The sequence below is a fragment of the Panthera leo genome, chromosome B4 (genome assembly GCF_018350215.1).
Source record: "Panthera leo isolate Ple1 chromosome B4, P.leo_Ple1_pat1.1, whole genome shotgun sequence".
Taxonomy (NCBI): Eukaryota; Metazoa; Chordata; class Mammalia; order Carnivora; family Felidae; genus Panthera; species Panthera leo.
Genome location: NC_056685.1, coordinates 85,307,726 through 85,333,145, shown reverse-complemented (window position 1 = coordinate 85,333,145; position 25,420 = coordinate 85,307,726). Strand labels below are relative to the sequence as shown.

Below are 25,420 nucleotides of genomic sequence, written 5' to 3'. Positions count from 1 at the left end.
ATTGTTTTATCTTTTCTTAGACTTGGTATTTCTACCGTGTAAAGATAAAATATGATTTGTCTTGATAGAAGAGTATTCTCCATTTCAAAAACAAACAAAAACTCACAAATATGTGTTTCTGATCATTTTAGTTTCTCTGCCTGCATTACGTTACTTGTATGGTGCTCATTTTGTGCATCTACTGCGTTAAAATCTGTTCAAACATAATATACAGCCATTCACCACAAAAATAAAGCACAATGGCTTAGCTGCTGTTACGATGGATTCTGCAACTCATACATTCTCACATAGTTTCTCCATATGTTGCATTGAAAAAGACAAGAAAGGAGGAAACTTAGAAGACAACATAAATCTAGTTTAAAGGTTGAATCATCTAATTTAGACAATGTCTAGAACGGCAAAATGTGGTCAAAGTAATAGAAAAATGGATCCTTTTTCCCCCCTTTATTTTTTGTGATTTTTTTTCTAAGTTGAAATCTAAGGCAAAGTTTACATTATCATAGGAAGTCTTCTTTCCTTCTTAATCCATTCTTCCACACTGGTGATGGTGTCCAGGTCTCTGAATAATTTTGAATTTTCAAAACACCTAAACTAAGCTCATTGTTAGAACATTATCTTAACACATACAGGTTTACATGGTAAGATGTTTGCCCAGATAACCACACTGTTCTTCCTTATTGTGTTTAATTAGGTGAGATGAAACTAATCCACAGAGAGTTCAGAAATATATATTCATGAAAAAAAGCACAGACTTTTTATTTATAAGGGACTTGAGCTGAGAAATATTAACTTGCCAGAGCTACTCAGCTAGTTAAGTGGCAGCACTGGAATCTGAGCACAGTCAAAAATACAAGTCCGTGCCCTAAACCACTATTCCACTAGGTTACATTACATCTTAAAAAAAAAAAAAAAAAAGCATAATAAGACTTCTTTTGCTTAGAAATTTAGTAAAGAAAAAAATCCGTTATTCATCTTTGAAAGTTTCTGGTGTGTTTTTAAACAACAATTTATCTAGACTCAATGATTATGCACTACAAAAGGGTAAGTGAAACAGCCTGCCAGTTGAAAGAGGAGCACCTCTTCGAAAAAACAGTTACAGTTGGAAGATCAGGAATAACTATCACTGAAAGTAAAACTAATATTCAAATGTTTAGCTAATTGAATTTCAGGCTATTAGATTCCTATTATGGTAAAGAAATAGTTATGACTTAGCTAAAGCAACAAAAAGTATTGTCTGAAACCAAACAGAAATTCAGGTTCTTTGTGAGATATGTTTTTCTGCTGCTACTGCCGAACCCCAAGGGAGAACGAATGAATGGTGAACATAAAGGAAACAGAAACATTTCTGTTTTCAATTTGATGCTTCACAAGTAGAGAGAAAAAAATACCTGTGTCTAATAACTATTCAACATTAACTGATGCTTCATTCATTAAACCTAAGAGAGTAAAAGTAGTCAAAAAGACAAAATAAGAGGTCACAAATATGAACTTAAAATATGAAGTGAATAAAACGGTCTTCCTTTCTTCTCCCAGAGATTTATTTTGGAATGTCAAGAGCGTATGGAGCCAGGCTGTTTTGTCAGGACATGTAGTTTCGCAAGCACTTTCGAATTGCCTCAAGCTTCTAGTTGAGTTGTGTTTGAACTAAATGGGAGCCAACTTTAAGGAGCAGAGGTTATGTTGCCTGTGGAAAGTTTTATTCAGCTTCTAAAACACATCATGTTTGATTTAAGGAACACCTTGAAGTAATATTTTTGCCACAACACAATGGTATTTAGTATCATTTCTCGTGTGAAGGAGTATTCATCAAAAAGGCTTATTGTTCATTTTATCAGTCATTGCCTTAAACTTGTCTTTCTTTATCTGAAAATGAAAAATTAACTCTACACAGATATTTTACATGTATCTTACATTAATTGTGACTTCTCTTACCCAAGAAGTATTTGGAAGATTAATAACAACCTCTATGTGTTCAAGAACACTCTAAGCGAGGTTATTAAAAGTCAACCCTTTCCAGATTTCTGATAGAAGATAAAAAATTTGTCCCAGACAACAACAAGGGCACAGAACACAGAGAAGCTTTGAAAAGTTTCTCAATCTTTAGATTGCATCCACCCTTGGGAAGATGATAGAAATCTGTACCGTTGAGACAGACTTCTGTTTCAAAAACTTTTTGTAGCCCAGTTCTTGCCCAAAAAGTCAAATATCCAACTGCCTGTTCTTTGTGCCACACGGATTTCACAGTTGTCATTTCCCCAGCACATACCATATCATCTTGCCACTAGCACCATGCAGAACACATTCTCATCAGAATAATTCAAGGCTATGGGGCATCACCTATGTATCAGTCTTCAAAAATCCATCAGTGCTTTCCATAGCAGTTCTACAAAGCTTTAGAATTAATGCCCCTCTCGTTACTATAATGTTTCTAGGTGTAATTATTATTATTTTAATAGCCTGAGAAAATTGTATTCCTTTTGAAGGACCTTGATAAAATCTATGGCTGTAATCCAGGTATATCTACATAAATGTTAGTGTAGGGAAAACAACTGTAACAAAAACATTGGGTAACTTCAAATTATTGTACACAGCACAGGAAACAGTAATTCTATCAGAGAAAGTCTACAGGTATGGTGGTTCCCCCTTCTCTTTGGATTCCCTTTTTAGGTGAACTTGCCTACTCACTAAAATTTATTTGTAACTCCCAAATCAGTACTCACAGTCATTCAGAGATGTGCAGAGTAGGGGAAAAATGGAACCTCCTGACATGCAAGTTCCCAAGGTCAAGCAAGGTGACACTCTGCCTTCTTATTTCAGTTCTCCTACTGTAAACAAGTATCCTTTTCCTTCCTTAGTTTTCCTTCCCATGTTTTCCACATTTTTGTACTTTTTGTTGATGATTTTGTTGTTTAAAAGTGGTCTTAAGGCGTAAATGCTTAAGTACTGGCTAGTGTTTCTAAGCACAAGAAGGCTGTGTTGTACCTTATGGAGAAAAATGTCTTTGAACAGAAACACATAAAACAAGATTATATATTGAGCAGTGGATGAAAATATGACCAGAGGCTCATAGGAACCTAACCTTGTATTTTCCCTGGGAGCAGGAGCTCAGTATTCACTGATTCGGCATCCACTGCAATTTCATCCAACATAACTAATGTGAATACCAAGAATCAGCTGCATTTTAATACATTCAGAATTATGATCCTAAAATAGGAAAAGAACTGGGACACTGCCCAGAGTTGTGATTTTGGTATCCCAGCTGGTCATCTTCTGATTGTCTTCTTTCGTGTCTGCATGGACACAAATTAGTTGTCCAGGATAATTTGAGTCAATTTTAGGCTATCCGCTAGACCTCTCTCCATGTTTTCATCCTGTATCAATCACATTCACTTCCTTTGGGCTACTAGAACTCTCTATGACCTTTCTCCCTTTAGGGCTTTCACTTGTATTATGTGCTCTGCTTCAAATACTTTCCTTACTTTCATTAATGCTGCATACTCATCATTTAAGTTCAGCTCCAAGAAACATTTCCTGATCACACACTTATGAGATCTATTACCTTTCTTATCAGTTTCATGCCAACTGCTGTGCTTTCTTACTTATACATATGATAGCTATAATTAAATAAATGAAATTTATTATCCTGTAAGCACAGACTGCATCTGCTTGCTCGATGTGACTTTCCCAGGTAAACCAGTGCTTTGCATGTTATTGATGCTCAGTGTGTATCTGTAGAATAAATAAATGAATGAAATTACATAAGTAATTTCCCCATAAGTAATTCTCCCCAGTTATGACACTGGATTACCCACCTATCTCTACCTCTGATGATCACAAACAAATACTTGTGTACTAATTGTGTACTTGTGTACTAATTAGGCAGAAGCAGAGTTTCTGCCATAGCCAGGGGCCTCATCTTAAGGTCAGATCTATGAACCCCGTATCTGCATATCTAATTCTAACTAGCTGAGCAAATACTTGCACAAGAACAGCCATCTAGATTAATCATTTAAAAAACTCTCTGGAAAAGTGCAATTACTGTGTCTGTCACTACTGCTATAAGAAGGAAGGAAGGAAGGAAGGAAGGAAGGGAGGAAGGGAGGAAGGGAGGAAGGGAGGAAGGGAGGAAGGGAGGAAGGGAGGAAGGAAGGGGAGAAAAAGAAGTAATCAAAGGGTATTTCAAATTCTCTTCCATAATCATCAAACTTAAGTCACTCACAGAATACAAAAAAAATGAAAATTAATTCCTATTTTCCTAATGTCCTTTTAAGATAACTAATTGAAAACACCTGTTACATATTCTCGATCCTAATGCTGATTGAGAGGGGATAGAATATTTCCTTGTTTTAAAAGAAATATTCTCAGAAACAGTTTTTAAATTAATCAATATAGTTCAGGAAAGTATTTTATGCTAGGACCTTTTAGGAACTTAACCTGACATATATCTATCATATGTCTATTCTACTTAAAGAAGAACAGATTCATTGAGGACTAACAGTAACTCACAGAATATTAAGGAAGATTATTTCTTTATAGAAATTACAGAGCATATGAATTTGAGATTTGGTGGAGAGATGCTACTCAGTCCACAGCACTGCCCGAATCAACATTATAAACTGATTGCTCCAGTAAGCACATCACTCGCTGTTACCAATGGCCACATACACTACAGCTTATGAAGCACATCCCACCGACTTCCAACAGTGACACTATTTTTGTGCTACTTCTGGATCATGGATTATCTGTAACCACCTTGCCTGAATGTATTCTTTGAGGCATCTGTTTCTTCACATCAGTAGTTTCTGAATTAAACCTGGCCTTACCAAACTAGGTTGATGGGGCTTGGGTGCCCTAGGTGCAAGGAATTCTCAGAAAGTAAATTTCTGACTTTTTATTTGGGAAGGCAACAAATCACAAAGTTGGGAGTCCCCTAAACATAGGAAGGATCCCAAAGGTATATGATAGCCCAGAAGAATGACAAATATCCACTGCGCTACCCAAATAGCACGTGGCGTAGGGAAATGCCACAGCAAATACGAGTAAAGGCCATGGCATTGCTGTTAGAACTGACTACTGACCTATTTGTTACTTTAACGTCTGTTTAAAAACCTTACTGGCACGGGTTGTTCTAATCAGACTTACTATCTTCCTCGCACCTAATCTGTGGTTGCATTCTATCATGACTCTGAGGAGTAGATATCATATGTACATTCACATGTATTTTTTCTATGATTTACAGATGGGGAAAGTGAAAATCCGAGGTCAATGGGTGGCCCAAGCCATGAAATGGCAAAGTCCACACTTTACGTCTGTTATTTTGGAGCTCATTATTTTAACACCAATACTCTTCTGCCTCTCACTGAACATGAACCATTAAAAAACCCTCATGAGATCCCAGGACTTTCCATATCTAAGCTCCACTCAAAGGACCAAACCTTGTAAGGTGCAACTGAGCAGTCTAGATAACTACTAAGTATTATATTTCATTAGGTGATCGAGTTTCTAAATACAGAATATGGATTTTGACACACATCTAACCACTTAGCTATAAAGAAACTATCTAAATGTAATCATGGATGACTAGTAAAAAAGCAACATATTTTATTCTTGAAAATCACATATTAGTCTACTTTAAAAACAGTGAAGTAGTGAGTACTGATTGTTTTGTCTCTTCAAAAACCTTCTCTCCTCTGGGAAGAGTGTCACCCTAGTTTTTAGGAACTGCTCTTTTCCTACCCCACATATATTGTTCCACTCAGACTGCCAGTGTTAGCCCCTCATTCATCCACTGCCTGCAGGGGCTGATGCAAAGTAGACCAGATCCTAGCAATCGTCCTTAGCATTTGTCAAATTATAACTTAGGGAAGAGGGGCAGTCTCATGTCAAATTTGAGACTGAAATATGAGCCTGCGATGCTGGTAATCATTTCCCCTCTGTCAATGGGAGTATACCAAAATAAATAAACAAAGCTACCTCACTGGAAGAGGCAGAGGAGAGAGAAGAGAGAGCAATATGACAGACAGAAATCACTGCTGCTGGTTGACCTGGAAGGCACTGACACCTGTGTGCCACTTCTGATTTGTATGCAGGAACACTTCTCTTTAGACAAGGGGTTGAATCAGGTTTCTGTCATTTGCAACCAAAACACATTTGCATATGCAATGACACAATAGCATATTTCAGAGGAATTTAAGCCACAATTCAGGAAACGTACTCTTATTCTTACTAAGCCATAAATTAAGAAGGTTCTTTTTATACATTGATAAATGTTCACTATCTAAAGCACACACATCAAAAAGGATTTAAATCGTTTGTTAATTTTTTTAATCCATATATTTTTAAGTTTTTATTTATCTATTTTTGAGAGAGAGAGAGAGAGAGAGAGAGAGAGAGAGAGAGAACAGGGAAGGGGCAGAGAAACACAGAGAGAGAATCCCAAGCAGGCTGTGAGCTGTGAGCACAGAGCCCAATGCGGGGTTCGATCTCATGAACCATGAGATCATGAACTGAGCCGAAATCAAGAGTCAAACGCTCAACCAGCTAAGCCACACAAGCACCCCTTAATTTTTTTTTCTCCTGGAAATAAAATTTAGTAATAATCCTATATTATTTGAATTATCACCCCTCTATAGGGACGATATCTCCTGGACTAGTTAGGCCTAAGCATACTTAAGATCTGCCCTTGATCCTGTCTCTTACCATCCAAGTTCTGGGAGGAACAAAGAGACATTTAATTATAAAAAGCTCCATTGGCATGATTTGATCCCAATCTCTGTGCCTTAAGGTGCAAGTGTTTGCCTCTCACTTCTATCCCCATGAAAACTGGCAATGACTATTTCCATGTGCAGCTCCTTTTTCATTTGAGAAACTGAAGGCTTCCTTCTTCCCTAACAGAGCTCTGAAGAAGGAGCCCATGTAGAAACCTTCTCATGATATGAGCCAAATGACTAAAGTCTATTCTAGTCCATATTTACAATTTCCATAATTTATATTGTAATTACATAACAATCTAGGCCTTCATGTTTGTATTGGTCAGTATCATATAGGTTTTTTGGAACAAGAAACTATAGAAGCTTAATAAAAATTTCTTTCTTAATTACTCAAAGTATAAGGCGGACCAAGGATCTTCCCCTTGTAGCCATGTCATATGGAACAAGATTGCTGCCAGGAGAAGAGGAAAAAGGAAGTTGCACACCAGCTGGAACTGTTTTGTCCAGGTGTCCAGGGAATATATACATCCTTTCACTCTCATTTCATTGGTCAGAACTAATCATTTGATCTCAATGTGAGCATAGAGAAGCTGGAAAATGTACAGGAACACATGGATATATACAGTAAGCAAAATGCTTTCTGCCACACTATACCATATTTCCTAGGAAAACTTTAGCAATATCTTTAGCAATGCTCATGGATTTAAAAAAAATCTACCATCCTGTAGGTATAAAAGGTACACAGCCTGCTTGCATAGGACTATCCAAATGTACCTGGTACTTTTGAGATTTTATAAAGCTAATATGAAAGCCCTGCGTTATCTCAATCACAGGAATGGAATAAACTTCATTTTTTTTGGCTACTAAAAGAGAGCACTTTATGAATTATTTTAATGGCTCTTTTATTCTGCAAAATATTCAGAGTAGAAAGCAAAATAATGTAGTGAGCTTATTTAGACTTAAGAAAGAATAGAAAAATACACATTATATATTATGACCACCAACCACTCATGCCTAAAATCTTTTGCTTCTTGGCCTCCAGTAAAAACAAACCAAAACAAAACTTGGTGGTCTGATGCTTGGCCCCCTGTGTAAAGTATTCCATCATAAAACCATCACCCTTACCTTAGTACAACTGGCAGTCACTGCTCACATAAAACAGAAGAGTATGTTACCATGGAGACAAAACCAACTCTCCCCTCCAGAATGGTTGATTCTTCCAAGTCATAACAGATACTACCAGAAAAATAACAAGAGGTACTCACAGAGACTGGCAGCCCCAAATCCATATTCAGTTATCATGGAGCTAAGCAAGTTTGCATTATCTTTTGATAGAGTAACAAAGGCAAACATTGCACTGAAAGATAATCGTATGTAATCACTGTTTACAAAATAAACCCCTATATCCATCTAAACAATGTGGAAAGTTTAAATTGTAATGTTTTCTACCTCTACTTAGCGCTTTATTAATGGAGTGACCACTGTGCTTGACCTATTTGCTGAAATTCGTTAGAGCTCCAGGAGACCATATGGATGACCAGATGGGTTGCTGTAATTTAATGTCATTATTGGAAGGATGAAGTAAGGTATAAACATAATTTGCATTCTTTTCCATTCTTCCTGCATACCTTTTATTAGTTTCATTTTTAATTCAGACATCAGAAGGGAAGATAATACCTTGCTACCAAGGCTCAGATGCCAACTAATTACTACAAGAGACTCCAGTCCTGACATCATAGGCCAGGCCTCAGAACACACTCCATCTTACCCGGTGACCCCACCATGGTGATTAATAGGTTGAGTGCTAAGGCCTAATGAGTGTGTCAGATCTTAGATGTTCTCTAGGCTAATGTAATTAGCATTATGTTGAACAGAGTATTTCAGTTACTTAGTAGAGAGCCTCGTTAAACTTCATACTAAACTATGTGTTTTCACATCTTGGTCTTTAAATTTACTTCATAATCATCAACCTAAAAGTCCTCCATAAATAGAGATCTTTCAAATATTAAAGGATAAGCTAAATATTTTTACATCAATTATGGATTTTCTTGAACAAAAGTGAAACCCCATGCTATAAATGAAATGAAGTATTTTTCAGTGATGCTTGTTGAAATTCAAGTATCTAGACTCTACCAATAGAAATTCTGATTAAAAAAAAGGGGGTTTAGGAGAAGATCCATGACTATGCATTTTAAACAAGAGACCCATTAAATAAAAAGCAAAAAGTCTGTGGACCATGCTTGAAAAAGCACTACCATTTTGGTAACAGGACCAATATCTGTCTCTTAGATTAACTGAATGTATCAGAATTTTTTTCTAATAGTTATTAGGTTTCTGAAAAAATTATCTGAATCCATAAAAGGGGGATTGTTTTCATATTGAGATTACAGTTTAAAATGTACCAATTATTTCTTGTTAAAAAATTAAAAACAATTATTGAGATGAAACACAAATGTTATTTGCAACAAACCATGTAAAGTGTAATGAGTTCTCCATTAACCAGGGGACATGGAAGGCAATGACACTTCTATCCTGCAGCCCATGGGCCTGGGATTGCTTTCAAAATTCATGGGAAATAACACAGTGTAGAAGAATTCCTAGAATTCCTGACTTTTCTCTATGGCCAGGGATAATAAACAAAATGTCTCAGCTCTGATGACTAAGGACTCTAGCAATATTCCAATTACTTACTTGGATCTCACCTAGATATTACCATTATCAATTACTACATACTGAGTATGTATACTACATACTGAGTATGAGTTTTATGTGTGTAGCGTTTGCTTTCTTGAAACATTCAGATAGAAACTCTCTACTGATCTTTAATTTAGACACATTTTTTCATCTATTACCCTAAACATTTAAGGCATTTTTATCCCAAATTGATAACTACTTACTTAACCAAACTACCATTTTCTTTATGAGCTTCAAAAGAGTTCGCTTTTGTGAATTTTAAACATGTATACTATGTGTATTTAAAATAGGAAAATGAATAAAATAAAAACTATTTCATGATAAATATATATTATAGGTATTGACATATTATAATTTGATACTGAGATTTAATGGTTCGAGAAAAGAAATTTATCATTCTTCATTCTAATAAGCCTTTTTGTAGATCCAGCCAGGGAGCAGAAAGCTATCAACTGACACTGGCAAGTCTATAAACACATCGTGCTTCCATTGGATGAAGAATAATTGCTGGGGTATCAAGCTCTACATGAGACTCACTGGATGATACCAGCTCTATTTTTTCCTCTAGGAATCTTGCATTTTCCAGCAACCCTGGCCTCTGTCTTTAGGCAGAGCAGTATAAGAATTCTGATCAGTCAAGACAATGGGGGAAGAGTTAAGATGGTGGATTAGTATGGCCATCCTGAACTTGTCTCATCCCAGAAATGCAGCTAGATCAGGATCAAGCCATTTTAAACACCTGGGAAATTGATCTGCGGATTAACACAACAATCTGCATAATTGGATACAGAGAACTTGGCAGGTATATGGTACAGAGAGGTGAATAAGTGGAAAGAGAAAAGCCATGGAGCCACATAGGGCAGGGAGCCATTTTTGCAGAGAGAGGACAGAGAGAAAGAGAAATGGGGAGAGTGCAGAGCATCAGGATCATGCAAAAAAAGCACTCCCCCTGAAAGTAGCTGGAAAGAAAGAGAGAGAAGAATGAAACACTTGCAGGAGACAGGAGAAAAAAATCTGTTCCCCGAAACCATTGATGGGGAGGGAGGAGAGGGCTTCACTATGGCCAGGATTCCATAAATATTGGAGCACAGAGTCTGAAGTTTCAGAGCTCAGTGACTAGCAGTGCTCTGGTGAGGAAGTAGGGTGAATCCCCAAGAGCAGGCAGCAGGGTCTGAGGGGTCAGTGTGTCACACAGGGAGAAGCGGTTCCCCTGACTGGATTGCATTTGGTAGAGGTCAGATGGCCTCCGCATGAGCAAAAGTCCCAGCAGAGCCCAGAGAACAGCCATGTTGACTGGTATTGAAACTGCCTGAGGGCAGCAAAATCAGACATGGGCTCAGTGATGTGATTTGCCATAAACTCTGGGCCTCTGCCACTGTGTGAAAGCATGAATGTTTTCTGAGACAAGCCAGCATCTAGCCATTGCTCAGGGAGACACTGCCCCAGAGAGTTGCTGCAGGTCCATGCTGCAAGGGTCTCTGAAGTGTGGGGTTTTGAAACACATCCCCCTCTGAGATAAAACTCTGGAGGGAGGTGTTGCCGGGAAGGTAGACAGCTTGAACACAGACAGGGTAGAGGCAGGGAGCGGAGAGAAGTCTGAGACAAAAGAGAGATGCTTGATCCTGGGTTGGTGAGGATGTGGAATTCCTGTGCATAAGACTAGGGAGCTAGCTGAAGTCATTTTCATTTCTAGCATGCCTAGCACGCTAGCACACACAGTTCCACCCCAGTAAGCTAAGCAGCACAACCAAGTGACACAGAGCTATTACACCAAGCCCCACCCACCTGCGCCCTTCAGGCAATCTCCCAGAAGACCAGCATAAACCCCTTCCACCTGCAAATCAATCTATGGACTCGAGTGTACTGCAAAGTTTCAATTATAAGGGAAACAGGATGTAACTTTATTCAGGTTTCATTCTGTTTGCTTGTTTGTTTATTTATTCATTTTCTTTGCTTCTGTTTTTGCTTAGGTTGTTTCTTTTTTCTTTCTTTTATTTCTCTTTCTTGGAAACAGAAAGACCAAATTCTTTTTTGTTTTATTCAATTTTATGATTTAAAAATTTTAAATTATTTTAACATTTTTTTCCTTCATCTTCTTTCTCTATTTCTATTTCTCTGTTTCTTTCTCAACAAGCAGAAAGTAACACACTTAGGATATAGCTCCCTTTCATTGATTTTTTTTGTTTTTAATTTTTTAACTTTTATTTTTTTATCTTATTATTCTTTTTCTTCCTCCAAAATGACAAGATGGAGGAATTCATCCCAAAACAAAGAACAGGAAGAAATTATGGCCAGGGATTTAATCAGCATAGATATGAGATGTCTAAACTAGAATTTAAAACCACGATTATAAGGACATTAGCTGGGGTTGAAAAGGCATAGACGATACCAGAGAATCCCTTTCGGTGGAGATAAAACAACTAAAATCTAGTCAGGACAAAATTAAAAATGCTATAACTGAGATGAAATCTTAAATGGATCTTGCCATGATGGCAAGGATGGATGAAACAGAGCAACAAATAAGTGAAATAAAAGAAGAAATTATGGAAAATAATAAAGCAGAAAAAAAGAAGGAAACAAAGGGGAAAGATCATGATACGAGACTTAGAGTACTCAGTGACTTATTAAAAAGAAATAACATTTGAATCGAATGAGTCCCAGAGAAGGAAAAGAGAGCAAATGGAGTAGAAGGTTTATGTGAGCAAATTAAAGCTGAAAACTTTCCTAATCTGGGGAAAGACACAGACATCAAAATCCAAGAAGCACAGATAATTAGATTCAATAAAAAAATGCCATCACTAAGGCATATCATAGTCAAATTCACAGAATACACAGACAAGGAAAGAATCCTGAAATCAGCAAGGGAGAGAAAAGTTCTTAACCTACAAGGTAAGACAGATCAGGTTCACAGCAGATATGTCCACAGGAACTTGGCAAGCCAGAAAGGAATGCCAGGATATATTCAACCTGCTGAATCAGAAAAATACGTAGCCAAGAATTCTTTATCTGGCAAAGCTGTCATTCAAAATAGAAAGAGAGATAAAGAGTTTCAGACAAACAAAAACTAAAGGAGTTTATGACCACTAACCCAGACCCGTGAGAAATTTTAAGGGGGACTCTTTGAGTGGAGAAAAACAAAACAAACAAAACAAAACAGACCAAAAGCAACAAAGACTGGAAAGACCCAGAGAATACTACCAGAAACATGAACCCTAGAGGCAACACAATGGCACCAAATTCATATCTTTCAATAATCACTCTAAGTATAAATGGACCAAATACACCAATCAAAAGACACAGGGTATGAGAATGGATTAAAAAAAAAAAAAGACTCATCTATATGCTGCCTAGAAGAGACTCATTTTAGAACCAAAGATCTTCGGATTGAAAATAAGGGAATGGAGAACCATCTATTACGTTAATGGTTATCAAAACAAAGCTGGAGTAGCCATACTTCTATTAGACAAACTATATTTTAAAATAAAGATGTAACAAGAGATGAAGAAGGGCATTATATCATAATTAAGGGGTATATCCAGCAAGAAAATCTAACAATTCTAAATGTAAATGCCCCTAACTTGGCACACCCAAATTTATGAATCAATTAATATAAACAAAAGGAAACTCATTGATAATAATACCATAATAGTAAGGAGATTTAGCACCCCAAATACAACAATGAGCACATCATCTAAGCAAAAAATCAACAAGGAAACAATGGCTTTGAATGACAGATACTTTGATAGACTTAACAAATATATTCAGAACATTTCATTCTAAAGCAGCAGAATACAAATTCATCTCGAGTGCACATGGAAAATTAACATTCTTCAGAATAAATCACATTCTGGGTCACAAATAAGCCCTCAACAAGTACAAAAGTCGATATCATACACGCATATTTTCAGACCACAACACTATGACACTTGAAATCAACTACAAGAAAAAAACTGTAAAGACCATGAATACTTGGAAATTAAATAACATCCTACTAAAAAATGAATGGATTAACTAAGAAATTAAAGAGGAAATTAAAAAGTACGTAGAAGCCAATGAAAATGAAAACACAACAGACCAAAACATCCGGGAAGCAGCAAAGGTGGTCATAAAGGCAAAGTATATAAGCAATCCAGGCCTTCCTAAAGAAGGAAGAAATGTCTCAAATACACAACCTAACCTTATACGTAAGGTAGCTAGAAAAAGAACAGCAATTAAAGCTCAAAACTAGCAGAAGAAGGGAAATAATAAAGCTTAGAACAGAAATCAATGATACCAAAATCAAAAGAACGGTAGAACACATCAATGAAACCAGGAGCTGGTTCTTTAAAAGAATTAGCAGAATTGATAAACTCCTACCAAGATTATAAAAAAGAAAAAGGAAAGAACCCAAATAAATAAAATCATGAATGAAAGAGGAGAGATCACAACCAATACCACAAAAATACAAACATTAATAGGAGAATATTATGAGCAATTATATGCCAACAAATTGAGCAATCTGGAAGAAATGGACAAGTTCCTAGAAACATATAAACTACCAAAACTGAAACAGGGAGAAATAGAAAATCAGAACAGACCCATATCCAGAAATTGAATCAGTAATCAAAAATCTCCCAGCAAACAACAGTCCAGGGCTGGATGACTGTCCAGGGAAATTCTACCAAACATTTAAAGAAGAGTTAAAACTTACTCTTTTGAACTGCTCCAGAAAATATAAATGGAAGGAAAACTTCCAGACTCATTCTATAAGGCCAGCATTACCTTGATTCCAAAACCAAAGGCCCCAGTAAAAAGAATTAAGGACCTATCTCCCTGATGAACATGAATGCAAATATTCTCAACAAGATACCACTAGCAAACCAAGTCCAACAATACATGAAAATAATTATTCACCAAGATCAAGTGGGATTTATTCCTGGGCTGCAGGGGTGGTTCAAAATCCTCAAATCAATCAATGTGAAACATCATATTAATAAAAGAAAGAGTAAGAATAACATGATCATCTCAACAGATGCAGAAAAAGTATTTGACAACATATAGCATCCTTTAATAAAAACCCTCAAGAAGTAGGGATAAAAGGAACATACCTCAAGATCATTAAGGGCCATATATGAAAGATTCACAGCTAGTATCACTCTCAGTGGGGAAAAACTGAGAACTTTCCCCCTAAGGTCAGCAACATGACAGGGATGTCCACATTCACCACTGTTACTTAACATAGTATTGGAAGTCCTAGCCTCAGCAATCAGAGAACTAAAAGAAAGAAAAGGCATCCAAATCAGCAATGAAGAAGTCAAACTTTTACTCTTCGCAGATGACAAGATATTCTATATGGAGAATCCAAAAGATTTCAGCAAAAAGCTGCTGGAACGGATATATAAATTCAGCAAAGTTGCAGGATATAAAATCAACGCACAGAAATCAGTTGTTCAGTTGCATTTCTATATGCCAATAATGAAACAACAGAAAGAGCAATCAAGGAAATCGATCCCACTTACAATTGTCCCGTAAACTATAAAATACCTAGGAAGAAACCTAACCAAACAGGTTAGGAAAGATCTATACACTGAAAACTATAGAAAGCTTATGAAAGAAATTGAAAAACACAGAAAGAAATGGAAAAACATTCCATGCTCATGGATTGTAAGAACAAATATTTAAAAATGTTAAAACAAAGCAAACTACACATTCACTTCAATCCCTATCAAACGAACACCAGCATACTTCACAGAGCTAGAACAATCAATCCTAAAATTTGGATGGAACCAGAAAAGACCTGGAGTAGCCAAAGAAACCCTGAAAGAGATTAGGTGGGGAAGATGGCAGTGCAGGAGGATGCTGGGCTCACCATGTCCTGCTGATCACTTAAATTTCACCCACATCGGCCTAAATAACCCAGAAAACTTCCAGAAGACTAGCAGAATGGACTCTCCAGAGCCAAGTGGAGAAAAGAGGCCCACGGAAGAGGGTAGGAAGGGAGGATAGGCGGTGCCTACTACACGGACTGGCGGGAGGGAGCCAGGGCAGTGGAGGGGCAGCCTGCCCAGCAAGGCAGAGGCCCCAGAAGTCTGGCTTGAAAAAGTGGAGAGGCCAGACTCCAAGAGTCCTGACAGCAGGCAGGACTTAACATCTGGAGTGTTAAAAGTCAACAGCTCTGCTCTTGGGAGACCGGGGAGGGCGAGAGGACGCCAGGAGGGAGCCTTGTTGAGCCCCAGAAGACAGAGCTCAGCTTGGCGGGAGGAACAAAGGTGCTGGCAAGTGCCATTTCCCTCTCACATCCCCCAGCTGGAATTCCAAAAAGCAACCAGTTCCCATTCCTGAACCTGCTTGCACCTCACAAATGCCCAACACTGTGCTTCTATGGATCCATCCCTCCTACGGGCCTGCCTCCATCAAGTGTTGCAGGGACCTTCCCACAGGGTACCACCAACTGCAAAGCAGGCTAAGCCTGTCCCTCTCACCCCTGTGTACCTTGCGGATCCACCCATCTAATACACCCTTGGCCAGATTCCATCAAAGCAGCACCACAAGCCTGGCAGTGTGCAAGCAGCCCAGACAGGGGATACACCACTCTACAGTGAGTCCTTCCCCTGGGAGAGGGGAAGATAAGGTACACACCCGTCTGACTGTGGCCCCAGAGGTGGGCTGCAGGCAGACATCTGGTCTGACTATGACCCCACCCTCCAACACAAGTTACTCCAGACAGCACAGGGGAAGTGCCCTACAGTTGGGAGCCACTGCAGGGACTATCCAAAATGAGAAAATGGAAGAATGCTCCTCAAAAGAAACTCCAGGAAGTAGAGGCTGCTAACGAATTCATCAAAAACGATTTAAGCAATATAACTGAACAAAATTTTAGAATAATAGTCATAATTAATTGCTGGGCTTGAAAAAAGCAAAAAGGACAGCAGAGAATCTATTGCTACAGAGATCAAGGGACTAAGAAATAGTCATGAGGAACTAAAAAATGCTATAAATGAGGTGTAAAATAAAATGGAGGCAGCGTAGCACAGATTCAAGAGGCAAAGGAAAGAATAGGTGAATTAGAAGATAAAATTATGGAAAAAGAGGAAGCTGAGAAAAAGATATAAGAAAATCCAGGAATATGAGGGGAGAATTAGAGAACTAAGTGATGCAATCAAACAGAAAAAATATCTGTATCATAGGAATGCCAGAAGAAGAAGAGAGAGAGAGACAAAGGGGCTGAAGGTGTACTTGAACAAATCATACCTGAGAACTTCCCAGATCTGAGGAAAGAAACAGGCGTTGAAATCCAACAGGCACAGAGAACTCCCTAAAGTGGTAACTTGAATCGATCTGCATGACATAAGATAGTGAAACTTGCAAAATACAAAATTCTGAAAGCAGCTAGGGATGAATGGTCCCTAAGATACAAAAAGGTAAACACATAAGGGTAGTAGCAGACCTACCTACTGAAACTTGGCAGGCCAGAAAGGAATGGCAGAAAATCTTCAATGTGATGAACAGAAAAAATATGCGGCCAAGAATCCTTTATCCAGCAAGTCTGTCATTCAGAATAGAAGGAGAGATAAAGGATTTCCCAAACAAACAAAAACTGATGGAATTCATCACCACTAAACCAGCCCTACAAGAAGAGATCCTAAGGGTGATTCTGTGAGTGAAATGTTGCAAGGACCACAAAGTACCAGAGACATCACTACAGGCATGAAACCTACAAATCACAACAATTCTAAACCCATATCTTTCAATAATAACACTGAATGTAAATGGACTAACTGCTCCAACCAAAAGACACAGGGTATCAGAATGGATAAAAAAACAATACCCACCTACTTTCTGTATACAAGAGACTCATTTTAGACCTGAGGACACCTTCAGATTGAAAGTGAGGGGATGGAGAACCATCTATCATGCTACTGGAAGTCAAAAGAAAGCTGGAGTAGCCAGAATTATATCAGACAAACTACACTTTAAATAAAGGCTGTAACAAGAGATGAAGAAGGGCATTATATAATAATTACAGGGTCTATCCATCAGGAAGAGCTGACAATTATAAATGTCTATGCGCCGAATATGGGAGCCCCCAAATATATAAAACAATTAATCACAAACATAAGCAACCTATTGATAAGAATGTGGTAAATGCAGGGGACTTTAATACTCCACTTACAACAATGGATAGATCATCTAGACACAGGATCAGTAAGGAAACAAGGACTCTGAAAGATACATTGGATCAGATGGACTTGACAGATATATTTAGAACTCTGCATCCTAAAGCAACAGAATGCACTTTCTTCTTGAGTGCACATGGAATAGTCTCCAAGATAGATCACATACTGAGTCACAAAACAGCCTGTAATAAGTATAAAAGAAATGAGATCATACCATGCACACTTTCAGACCACAATGCTATGAAGCTGGAAATCAACAACAGGAAAAAGTCTGGAAAACCTCCAAAGCATGGAGGTTAAAGAACACACTACTAAAGAATGAATTGGTAAACCAGGCAATTAAAGAACACATTAAAAAGTATATGGAAACAAATGAAAATGAAAATACAACAATCCAAATGCTTTGGGATGCAGCGAAGGCAGTCCTGAGAGGAAAATACATCGCAATCCAAGCCTATCTCAAGAAATAAGAAAAATCCCAAATACAAAATCTAACAGCACACCTAAAGGAAATAGAAGTGGAAAAGCAAAGACACCCCAATCCCAGCAGAAGAAAAGATGTAATAAATATCAGAGCAGAAATAAACAATATAGAATCTAAAAAAAAAACTGTAGAGCAGATCAATGAAACCAAGAGCTGGTTTATTGAAAAAATAAACAAAATTGATAAACCTCTAGCCAGACGTCTCAAAAAGAAAAAGAAGACCCAAATAGATAAAATCATGAATGAAAATGGGATTATTACATCCAATCCCTCAGAAATACAAGCAATTACCAGGGAATACTATGAAAAAATTATATGCCAACAAATTGGACAACCTGGAAGAAATGGACAAATTCCTAAACACCCACACGCTTCCAAAACTCAAACAGGAAGAGATAGAAAATTTGAACAGACCCATAACCAAGCGAAGAAATTGAATCAGTTGTCAAAAATCTCACAACACATAAGACTCCAGGACCAGATGGCTTCCCTGTGGAATTCTACCAGACATTCAAAGCAGAGATAATACCTTTCCTTCTCAAGCTGTTCCAAAAAATAGAAAGGGAAGGAAAACTTCCAGACTCATTCTATGAAGCCAGCATTACTTTGATTCCCAAACCAGACAAAACCAGCAAAAAAAGAGAACTACAGGCCAATATCCCTGAAGAATATGGATGCAAAATCTCTCAACAAGATACTAGCAAATCGAATTCAACAGCATATAAAAAGAATTATTTACCATGATCAAGTGGGATTCATTCCTGGGCTGCAGCATTGGTTCAGTATTCACCAATCAATCAATGTGAAACATCACATTAATAAAAGAAAAGAACCATATGATGCTGTCAATCGAAGCAGAAGAGACATTGGACAAAATTCAGCATTCTTTCTTAATAAAAACCCTCGAGAAAGTCGGGATAGAAGGAACATACTTAAACATATTAAAAGCCATTTATGAAAAGCCTACAGCTAATATCCTCAATGGGGAAAAACTGAGAGCGTTTTTCCTGAGATCAGGAACACGCCAGGGATGTCCACTCTCACCACTGTTTATTTAACGTAGTGTTGGAAGTTGTAGCATCAGCAATCAGACAAAAAAAGGAAATCAAAGGCATCAAAATCGGCAAAGATGAAGTCAAGCTTTCACTTTTTGCAGACGACATGATATCATACATGGAAAACCTGACAGACTCCAAAAGTCTGCTAGAACTGATACATGAATTCAGCAAAGTCACAGGATACAAAATCAATGTACAAAAATCAGTTGCATTCTTATACACTAATAATGAAGCAACAGAAAGACAAATAAAGAAACTGATCCCATTCACAATTGCACCAAGACTCATAAAATACCTAGGAATAAACCTAACCAAAGATGTAAAATAGCTGTATGCTGAAAGCTATAGAAAGCTTATGAAGGAAATTGAAGAAGATACAAAGAAATGGAAAAACATTCTGTACTCATGGATTGGAAGAATAAATATTGTTAAAATGTCAGTACTACCCAAAGCTATCTACACATTCAACACAATCCCAGTAAAACTTGCACCAGCATTCTTCTCAAAGCTAGAACAAGCAATCCTAAAATTTGTATGGAACCACAAAAGACCCCTAATAGCCAAAGTAATATTGAAGAAGAAGACCAAAGCAGGAGGCATCACAATCGTAGACTTTAGCCTCTACTACAAAGTTGTAATCATCAAGACAGCATGGTATTGGCACAAAAACAGACACATAGACTAAGGGAATAGAATAGCAACTCCAGAATTGGACGTCACAAAAGTATGGCCAACTCATCTTTGACAAAGCAGGAAAGAATATCCAAAGGAAAAAAGATAGTCTCTTTAACAAATGGTGCTGGGGGAACTGGACAGCAACATGCAGAAGAATGAAACTAGACCACTTTCTTACACCATTCACAAAAATAAACTCACAATAGATAAAGGACCTGAACGTGAGACAGGAAACCATCAAAACCCTAGAGGAGAAAGCAGGAAAAAACCTCTCTGACCTCAGCTGCAGCAATTTCTTACTTGACACATCTCCAAAGGCAAGGGAATTAAAAGCAAAAATGAACTATTGGGAACTCATGAAGATGAAAATCTTCTGCACTGCAAAGGAAACAATCAACAAAACTAAAAGGCAACCAATGGAATGGGAAAAGATATTTGCAAATGACATTTGGACAAAGGGCTAGTATCCAAAATCTATAAAGAGCTCACCAAACTCCACACCCGAAAAACAAATAATCCAGTGAAGAAATGGGCAGAAAACATGAATAGACACTTCTCTAAAGAAGACATCCAGATGACCAACAGACACATGAAAAGATGCTCAACATCACTCCTCATCAGGGAAATACAAATCAAAACCACACTGAGATACCACCTCACGCCAGTCAGAGTGGCCAAAATGAACAAATCAGGAGACTACAGATGCTGGTGAGGATGTGGAGTAACAGGAACCCTCTTGCACTGTTGGTGGGAATGCAAACTGGTGCAGCTGCTCTGGAAGACAGTGTGGAGGCTCCTGAAAAAATTAAAAATAGATCTACCCTATGACCCAACAATAGCACTGCTAGGAATTTACCCAAGGGATACAGGCATGCTGACGCACAGGGGCACTTGTGCCCCAATGTTTATAGTAACACTTTCAACAATAGCCAAATTGTGGAAAGACCCTAAATGTCCATCAACTGATGAATGGATAAAGAAGCTGTGGTTTATATACACAATGGAATACTAGTTGGCAATGAGAAAGAATGAAATATGGTCTTTTGTAGCAACGTGGATGGAACTGGAGAGTGTTATGCTAAATGAAATAAGTCATACAGATAAAGAGAGATACCGTATGTTTTCACTCTTATGTGGATCCTGAGAAACTTAATAGAAGACCATAGGGAAGGAGAAGGGGGAAAAAAGTTAGAGAGGGAGGAAGGCAAACCATAAGAGACTCTTAAAAACTGAGAATAAACTGAGGATTGATGGGGGGTGGGAAGGAGGGGAAAGTGGGTGATGGGCATTGAGGAGGGCACCTTCTGGGATGAGCACTGGGTGTTGTATTTAAACCAGTAAGACAATAAATTTCATATTAAAAAAGAAAGAAGAAACACTGAAAAAGAAAACCAAAACTGGAAGCATGACAATTCTGGACATCAAGCTGTATTACAAAGTTGTAATCATGAAAACAGTATGGTAGTGGCACAAAAACAGACACATAGATCAATGGAACAGAATAGAGAACCCAGAAATGGACCCACAGATATATGGCCAACTAACCTTCCACAAAACAGGAAAGAATAACCAATGGAAAAAAGACAGTCCTTTAGCAAATGGTATTGGGCAAACTGGACACGGACATGCAGAAAAATGAACTGGACCACTTTCTTACACTCTGCACAAAAATAAATTCAAAATGGATGAAAGACCTAATGTAAGACAGGAAACCAGCAAAATCCTAGCACAGAAAACAGTCAACAAACTCTTTGACCTCAGCCACAACAATTTTTTACTAGACACATCTCTGGAAGCAAGGGAAACAAAAACAAAAATGAACTGTTGGGACCTCATCAAGAATAAAAGCTTCTGCACAGCAAAGGAAACAATCAACAAAACTAAAAGGCAACCAACCTATGGAATGAGAGAAGATATATGCAAGTGACATATCTGATAAAAGGTTAGTATCCAAAATCTATAAATAATTTACCAAACTCAACACCAAAAAAACAAATAATCCAGTGAAGAAATGGTCAAAAGACACAAAGAGATACTTTTCTGAAGAAGACATCTAGATGGCCAAATGACACATGAAAAGATGCTCAATATCACTCAGCATCAGGGAAATACAAATCAAACCCACAATGAAATACCACCTCAAACCTGTCAGAATGGCTAAAAGGAACAACTCAGACAACAACAGATGTGGGTGAGGATGTGGAGAAAGGGGAACACTTTTGCCCTATTAGTGGGAATGCAAACTGCCACAGCCATTCTGGAAAATATGGAGGTTCTTCAAAAAGTTAAAAATAGAACTACCCTATGATTGAGCAATTGCACTACTAGGTATTTATCCAAAGGATACGCTTCTGCTGTTTCAAAGGAGAACATGCACCCCAATGTTTATAACAGCACTATCCACACTAGCCAAATTATGGAAAGGCCGAGATGTCCATCGACTGACGAATGGATAAGGAAGATGTGGTATATATATACACACGATGGAATATTACTCAATGATTAGAAAGAATGAAATCTTGCCGTTTGCAACAATATGGATGGAACTAAAGCGTATTATGGTAAGTGAAATAAGTCAGAGAAACATCGTATGATTTCACTCATATGTGGAATTTAAGAAACAAAACAGATGAACATAAGGGAAGGGAAGGAAAAATAAGATAAAATAGAGAGGGAGGCAAATCATAAAAGACTCTTAAAGAGAACAAACTGAGGGTTGCTGTAAGGGGTTGTGAGTGGGGGGATGGGCTAAATGGGTGAAGGGATTAAGGAGGGCACTTGATGGGATGAGCACTGGGTGTTATATGTAAGTGATGAATCACTAAACTCTACTACTGAAACCATTATTACACTATATGTTAACAAACTTGGATTTACATAAAATTTTGAAAAATACACACACACACACACACACACACACACACACACAAATTCTGACCAGTGGAATATTACAGAAGTACTGTTTATCCTTTCCAGGCCTGGCCCTAAAATATCTCCACATGTTCTTCCATGATGTCTGTGTTCATTCTCTCCAGACAAATGGAACAGATTTTAGAAACACCACAAAGTCTCAGGTGATGGCAGAGCCACTAGATGAAACATTGCTTGAGCAATAAATAAACATGTATTCCTTTGAGGCACTGGGATTTTTGGGTTATTTGCTTAAAAGTAATAAAGTCAAGACTTGAGTTAATCTAAAAGTTATACAAACTTTTGTCTTGCTTGTGAGTTAGTCAACCACCTATTCAACAAAAAATTATGATGTTCAAATTCAATGGACTTCTAGAGGAATCTGTTTCATTTGTATTTAAGAAGGGGAAAAAATTCATATCTTAACATTAGCACATTTTGTAGCTCAGGAAAAGAGGAATTTGTGTGTAGTTCTAGTGAAGTGTTATTAAAGAACACCTGACCCTCTGCCAGAGGAACAAGACAGGGTGCACAGTATCTACTGTTTCTATTGTCATCAGAAATACTATAATTATATTCCTTAAAGCAACTGTCCAAAGGAGATACTCAGAAAGTGTTTTAGAAGCAGAAGTTTTCACTGATCCACCCAAGTAGCATTTTAATTTTTTTAAAATGTTTATTAATTTTTGACAGACAGAGAGAGACAGAGCATGAGCAGGGGAAGGGCAGAGAGAGAGGGAGACACAGAATCCGAAGCAGGCTCCAGGCTCTAAGCCGTCAGCACAGAGCCCGACGCGGGGCTCTAACTCACAGACTGCAAGATCATGACCTGAGCCAAAGTCGGACGCTCGACCGACTGAGCCACTCAGGCGCCCCCCAAGTAGCATTTTAAAGATTTCTTTTGGTACCAGAACAAAAAACGCAGCAATTTAACCTAGCTAAAAAGCTAAGAAAGGCAAACTGGATTAATGTAAAATCAGTGACATATAGAAAATGGAAAACACATATATCAACACGAGCACACATGGGCACACATACACACACACACACACACACACACACACACACACACACACAGGATTATTGGAGGATAAAATTTTCACCTCGGTAGCACACTAAAGAGACCAATATCCTACAGAATAATCATATGCCATTGACAAATGACCTCGGTGGAGGTATCACTGAATCAGGTCAGTAGAAGGCCTGGCCTAGATCTGGCTCTATCACTTTCTAGAGGCAGAGAGGAAGAAATGAGAAAGGCCTAAGAGCATAGTCACAATGTTTGGAGCCCAATTTCCATCTGCCACTAATGAGCTGTCTGTCTTGGGAAACTATTTTATGTTTCGATTTCCTCAGTTATATAATGGAGAGAAAATAATACCTATTTCACATATTGTTAAGAGGATTAAATCATATGATACATAACAAGCGTTTAGAGAGAACTTATGTGAAAGTAAATACTAATAAATGTTGAATATTATTTCTAATGGTATCTTCCTATCACTAATGAGCCATATTACCTTCAACTGCCAAGTAAGAAACTGTGCTAAATGATTTGTATGGTTTCTCTTAGTGCTTATATTCTAAGCCTACATCTGTATCTTAAAATCAAGTATCCAGTTGAAAAATGAAAACTCGAAAACCTAAATATTTTAAGCAATGACTTAAAAAAATTAGAGACAGTCTAGTCTGCTGTTGAGATTGATTTAAAGAAAATAATTTACATAATACTGCATAAATAATTCCATTTTTTAAAAAATATTCAGAAGTGATACGGTACTTTATTTTTTATCCTTCATGAATCTTACCTCATTTAAACAAGGAATGTGACGAGATAATTTTCAGGCAACCATTTAAATTAAAACCTGTCATATTTAATGAATACTACAGAGATAAGGAATTATTTTGATCACACAAACCTGAGTGGATCAAACCTGAATGGATCCAGAATATACTGATAACACTCCATTTTTGCAGCTGAAAGTGAAGTACTTCCTAGGCTTATAGATTGTCAGCAATTGTAGGTTATTTCTCATTAAGAAGAAAGCATTTCTACCAACTGTAGCAGTGGTAGGAAATGATACTGACACTACAGTATAGACTTCACTCCAAATTAAATGGAAAGGTAGCTCCCTTGGAAATTCTATAATTTAGTGAATCTTAGTTTGTTCAAAGAAATTATCGTTCAAATAAATACTCTAGTAATACTCAGATTCAGGTGAATAGTTCAAGAGGTGGAATCAATAAAATTATTAAGAATTCATTTGGAATTATGTTTGATTGGTTTTAAGTGACAATATATACACCAAGACACTACATGTAAAACACTGTGGTATGGAAGAATTGTTTTCTTAATTGGCAATTCCATTTATTACCAGAAACCTTACCTCCTGCATACATAACAGCCAGCATAATGGATGATATCCAGGCGATCTCACTGTAGGTAGTGTTGAATATTTGCTGAATTTCTTTGAAGAACACCGTGACTGCTTTGGGGAACGCATATGAAAATCCAATGGAGATAAAAGATGCTCCAACCACTACCCAGCCCCATCCTCCATCAGGAGGTGGATGCAGTGGGGCACCTGCTGGGGGTGGCATGTCTGCTCCTCTATTTGAAATTCAAATAACCTGTTTAAAGAAAATGAAATAACAGTTGAAACCATATTTCCATTTTCATACATTACTCTTGATAATCACCAAAATAGTATATTCCAGTTATAGCTACAATTA

The 25,420-nt window shown here is 37.6% G+C and overlaps 1 protein-coding gene across 4 annotated transcripts in view; it reads right to left on the bottom strand.

Moving 5' to 3' along the window:
* The window catches only part of SLC16A7 (solute carrier family 16 member 7), a 186,568-nt gene that overhangs the window by 61,440 nt on the left and 99,708 nt on the right, over window positions 1–25,420 (bottom strand). For all 4 annotated transcript variants that reach the window (XM_042947035.1, XM_042947037.1, XM_042947036.1 and 1 more), the window contains exon 3: window positions 25,075–25,318. In XM_042947035.1, coding sequence (XP_042802969.1) covers window positions 25,075–25,288 — 214 coding nt within the window. In that variant the 5' untranslated portion in view covers window positions 25,289–25,318. The remainder of the gene's footprint in view (window positions 1–25,074; window positions 25,319–25,420) is intronic.